General features: G+C 30.1%; 1 protein-coding gene across 1 annotated transcript; it reads right to left on the bottom strand.

Annotated features, from left to right (window-relative positions):
• Positions 1-328: 328 nt before the first annotated feature.
• Positions 329-5,569, bottom strand: LOC114936269 (uncharacterized). Its single transcript, XM_029309417.2, is given in 8 exon segments — positions 329-637; positions 639-876; positions 1,030-1,306; positions 1,903-2,033; positions 2,502-2,624; positions 3,728-3,884; positions 4,115-4,218; positions 5,368-5,569. Coding segments are annotated over 8 exon segments (1,308 nt in total). The 5' UTR covers positions 5,511-5,569; the 3' UTR covers positions 329-502.
• Positions 5,570-5,959: the final 390 nt, after the last annotated feature.

The following is a 5,959-nucleotide window of genomic DNA, read 5'->3' as shown; positions in this document are numbered from 1 at the left end:
TTTTTTGGCAGAGAAATAAGTTTTTGAAACAATTATATTTTTGTTATTTTATTAATAATAAAGGTGAAAAGAAACCAATAAAAGTATAAAACATTAATAAATATAGCTGGAAAATAATTATATTTATGAATAAATTCCAATATCATATCGTGATAATATGCACATATATTAGATATTTTACAATTGTACGATAAATCGATAAATTATATAATGTAACAAATCAATCAAAAATTTATATCTATCAGTATATATATATATATATATATATATATAAAATACATTTTTAAAATACATATTGTTCATATATATATATAAAATACATTTTTAAAATACATATTGTTCATAATGCAATAAAACAAAGAATAAATACTTTTCTCGAGAGGCATCCGGTCTTTATCGAATAAACTTATCGAGAGAGAACGATTTGAAAAACTAAATAAATAAATAAGCTACGAGAGAAATATATAAACGTCGTGGCTGCATTATATCGGTTATCTCTATTTTATGTCTCGTTTTCATCGTCTCTTTCGCTTGGCTCGGTCGCCGCTTCCGTTGGCCATTTTCCCGCGGTTGCGGCCGGATCTATAGTAGTTGTAATAATAGTGGTGTCAGTGACGTTGATAGTGGTGGTCGGCAAGGTCTGTAATCACGATAGGCCCTAGAGGTTCCGCGGTTTGCTCCTCTTCCTTGGGAGGTTTTTGTTCGTGCTTCATGTCCTCGTTTGAAGTTTCCTCGATACTCGGCTTGTCCGCGAGATCTTGCATCTCTTGCGATATTCCCACGGTGGTATTGAACATTGGTGGTAGCAATTCCATAGACGGTACCATAGTTTTTATCTGGCATTGCCGACCCATGTAACCCAGAGGACAAATGCATCTGCGGAAAAAGAGCCTCTTTTTCTAACATCTTTTTTACTTGATATTACCAACATATTTGCATAACATTAATATTTAATCTTCATAATTAATGCGATTATATGGAAAAGGAAATATCCATCATATTTATGACACTCTCGCGACATAATCTCACCTGTAATCGCCGTCCTCGCGAATCATGCTGATGCAAGTGGCACCATTTTGACAAAGGCCGGGGTGCTCGTCACAGTAGATGAGCTTTTCGTTGCACAGCTCGCCGGCCCAACCCGGCTTGCATCGGCATTCCCAAGGTCGTTTGCACGATCCGTGTACGCATCCAGGGTACTGCACGCACTCGGTGCAGTTGGGTCCGGACCAGCCGACGCGGCATCTGCACGTACCCGGTCGTCTGCAGCCGCCGTGTTCCCGGCTGCATCCTTGCGAGCAGATTGCTAGTGAAATCAACATATTATTAGTCCATAACATAATATTAAAAATATGTTATGACAGAATCAGTAAAAATTAAGTAATATTATAGTCGAAAAATACGTTCAAATATTTAAATCTTTTCCGAATAGAATGCTTGTTCTAGATATGTACTATAGATATATATTTTTTTACCTTTCAATTATTTGATTTTTTTAATTGTATATTTTGATATTAATTTATGATTAATTCTCTTTTTTTTTCATTTTATAAAAATAAGCATTAAAAATGCAATGTCTTCTATGTGTTTTATTTAGAGTTTTAGGGATTTTGAAAAGTGAATATTTATTACGAGCGATTCCACAAAAGATTTTTGATTAGCAGACATGTAGTGCTTTCTTTCTTGAACAAATCTAGCGTATATACATATAACTCATTGTATTTCTTTTTATACATTGTCAAAGTCGGTCAACGAAGGATTCTGTGTACACTTAAGAGAAGTTTCTAGTCTTTGCGCGAGTTGAAGAAAAATATGCGATTCTCATTGATGGTCACGTTGCCATTTATTTTTCTAAGGGCCCCCACTATTTGCTCTCGTTGCGCGTCTCGAGAATAAACTTACGTGTTTCACAAAGTAGTCCGGTCCAACCCGGATTGCATCGACACTCCAGAGGTCCTTGACAGGTTCCGTGAGCGCAGCCTGGTAATACCGCGCACTGTTTGCATTTAGAACCTTGCCAACCTAAACGACATCTGAAAACACATCAAGTCTTAGTTTCTTTCTAATAAAATCGGCGATTATATTACATTTAATGTTCCAAAAAAAAATTTTTTTTAAATTTATTTTTGATGTAATAATTATATATATTTCTTTTTATATTTATAATATATTATATTTTTTCTGGTAATATTCATCAATTAATTTTTTTTAGAAATCTTAAGACTTTAGCTTCTAACAATTTTATTTATTTTTTAGTTAAAATATATTTTATTATGGATATTGCTGAAAGAAAAGAATATCTTATTTTTTGTAGTTGAAGTGAAATAATGAATGTCATAAAAAATTAATTATAAATTAAAAAATTATTTTTATAAAATACATATTTCGATTTAAATAGTAAATAGTAAAATTAATGTCTACATCAGAAAATCTTTAACCAGAAAATTGCAAAAATATGAAGTACGCGCATAAATACTAATATGTTGAATAAGATTAATTACCTGCATTCGCCGGGTTTTTCGCAGTAGCCCTGACTGGACAGGCAGTCGGGCGCGCAAACGGGTTCGGAGCAAAACATACCCCTCCAACCAGGATCGCAGGAACACTCGAAGCTCACATTACATCTGAAAGCGAAAATCACGATGTCAAAAGCCTGTCTATCTATCTATCTATTGGTCGATCGAAATCGATTAACGGTCGTGAGAGAGCACTCTACGCGAGGAAGCGTTTCGCGTTACACGGAAATTATGCTCGCTCGTTCACTCAAGGTGAAAGCAAAGCGAAGCCGGGTTGTTGTTTAAGCGGAGTTTAATTTATATTACGTGGATGCTTTTCGCACGCGTTATCAAACTTAATTGTTATTGACAATGAAAACCGATGAAGGATTAGCCGATATTTTGCGTGTTTCTCTTAATTTGGCATATTTAGGTGATTATATTTAATAAAATATTGATCAAACACACATACACACATAGAATTCAATCTTTAATTTAATCTAGATTTAAATATAGGGTCCGATTTTGCACTTACATATGCACAAACGGAATGTATCCAAATAAAATGTGGAAATTACGTATACGTATATTCTTCGAGAGAAAGTACAATGAAACCGCATTTAATTCGAGAGAGAGATTTTTTTATAAAAAGAAAAAACAATAGAAAAATATGAAGGAATAAATAAAAAATTTAATATAATAATAATAAAAATTAATAATTTACTTATTTATATGCTAAAAGATGTTAAAAGTTTTATAATAATCGTGCATAAGAATTGGATTTATTTCGTAAATTAAATTTATATATAATATAAATTTAATTTAATTTTATTTGGTAAATTAAATTTATATATAATATAAATTTAATTTAATTTTATAATTTAACATAATTCAATATATATTTGTAATACATGTTAAATTAGCATTATTTATATTAGTACTATATAAAATACAATATATATAAACCACAATATATAATTTGTAGAATATGAAGTACGATTAAATTATGTAATGAATGAATTTTATAAAATAAATTTAATTTATAAATAAGGAAAAAGTATGTATATACCATAAAATATTACACATAATATATGTTTTTTTTAATTGCTAAAGTGTATTTTAATTTTTTGCAAGATATTTCATGATAATATTTAATTTGATACAAAATTTATTTACGCGTCAAATTGTACTTTCTCTTCATCGCGGTATGCATATTAATTGATTGATTATACCTTCCATGTTGACATCCTGGCAAGGCCACACATTTGTCACATAGTTCGCCATAGAAACCCAGTTTACAACGACATTCCCCTGGTCTTCGGCAATAACCTTGAAGGGGATCGCAACCCTTGCGACAAATCGGAACATCACACAGATCTCCAGTCCATCCTAAATAATATTTTGTTGATATTATTTATTGGGAAAGATATATTGGAAAATATATTTTATTCTCTTTCTTTAATTTTTCTATAAAACTTTTATTTAGATATCTTTTTATCTATTTATTTATTCTTGCTATTAATTAAGTTAATTTAATTTAATTTTATTTACATACATTTAATTTAATATAATATTTGATAAAATTTAATTCATGATAGCGTAATTGTTTTTATACATACCGGGTAAGCATTTTACTTCACCAGCTTCGTCGCAAATATAATGCGAATTCGGATGTTGGGACGCCGGTATTTCGCAAGCTTGCTTTTTCCATTTTGGGACATATCTAGATAATTTATATTAAATTTAATAAAATTCAATAAAATATTAATAGGGAGTATATAAGAGAGAATAATAAATTGAATATAAATAATGGAGATTTATGTTCTGATTATTACTTAATACGAGGAAATAGTGACACTAATATGTACTAATTTGTCATCAATATGTAGAAGTTGTAAAATGTCATTGGCAACAGTGAATATTTTTTCGTTTTGAGTTTTAATCGCGTGATATATATGGAATAAATTAATTTATATATGCAAATGTTTATTAATAGTTTGAGAAATGTTACTTGTCAATGTACTCGAATGAAAAATTTTATTGCTATTATGCTAAGGAAAACGACATTTAAGAATAATCTAAATATATGTCGTTGTTAACTGATAGAAAGGATTGTCGTCTAGTTGTATGTGTGTGTATGTATGTGTATAAGAGAGAGAATTTAGCTTAAAAATTACCTATATTTGAAACATTTTTGGATATAAGAAAGTTTGAAAAAGAAAGAAAAAGAAAAAATCAAGAAAGTTAAAATGATAAATCTATAATGAATATATAATAAATTTAATACAGTCTAATTAAAAATAAATTATTTTGAACAATAAAATTATATTTTATTACAAATTTGAATTTGTTTTATAAATTTATAATTGAATTTTTCCAGCATTAAAAAAGAAATTTTTTTCAATATTTATAAAATTTTTGATAGTTTCACGTAATTTTACAATTTTATAATTAAAATTATAAAATTTCAAAAATTTGATTTTAAATCTATCTTTATCAAAAATTGGAAGAATAGAATCCTAGATATTTTCATCATTCAATTCGATATTTTAATATAATAAATAATTTTGATGCACAAAAATGTAATTAAATTAATATCTTAAGTATTAAATAATAAGTTTAAAATTATTTTGCAATTTTTCTATTTATAGACAATATAATTTATCGCACACAATATATATATAAACTAATTTTTTTATATTTTTAAGATTATAATCTCAGTTTTATAAAGAACTTGAACTTGAGAGATGATGAAAAAAGTGCTAGATTTCTAAAAGTACCTTTAATTTTGAAAAATATCGAATATGAAAATAATTCACTGTCCCTGAAACATTCGACCTTTGTGTTAATCTGAGATCATGATTTAAAATACCTGGGCCCGGCAGCGAATCCGATGGGCAGCACAGAGGCCCCTAAGACCGCGACAATCGTAATTAGTCCATTGTTCACGTCCGATTGTGCGAGTTGATGAGGAAAGTTGACGAGGAAGGTAACGAAGAGCAGTGGTATCATCATCTTGGCTTGACTTCCGAGTCAAGACTGGGAGGATGAAGACGTTCAAGGCGATGCCTAGGATAACGGGACCTTGTTCGAGGCCACGGCATACTTTTCACTATATGTACGCGTATACGTGTACGTATATGAGTGCGTATATACGTTCACCTTGGTACAGCTCTAACTTTTTCGTCGACTCATCGCGAGTTCGTCATTCGAGTTCAATGCACTTTATGAACAAAATGAAAAAAAGGATGAAGAAAGAGAGAGAGAGAGAGAGAGAGAGAGAGAGAGAGAGAGAGAGAGAAGGATTTCCTCGAGAAGAGTTCTTTTTACAAACCTTGAAAATCCTCGAGAAAGGCCTCTATATAGCAATAAGATTCTTAGATTTTTCAGCAACTATAAAGAGCTTTTTGTTCACCGATTTTTTTATTCGAAAAGAGACTTAATTGTTGAGGTTTTTGACAAAA

The sequence above is a fragment of the Nylanderia fulva genome, unplaced genomic scaffold, assembly GCF_048542155.1.
Source record: "Nylanderia fulva isolate GAGA-0341 unplaced genomic scaffold, ASM4854215v1 Scaffold4, whole genome shotgun sequence".
Classification (NCBI taxonomy): domain Eukaryota; kingdom Metazoa; phylum Arthropoda; class Insecta; order Hymenoptera; family Formicidae; genus Nylanderia; species Nylanderia fulva.
The sequence above is the reverse complement of the archived record's forward strand: the minus strand, read 5'-3'. Positions and strand labels throughout refer to the sequence as shown.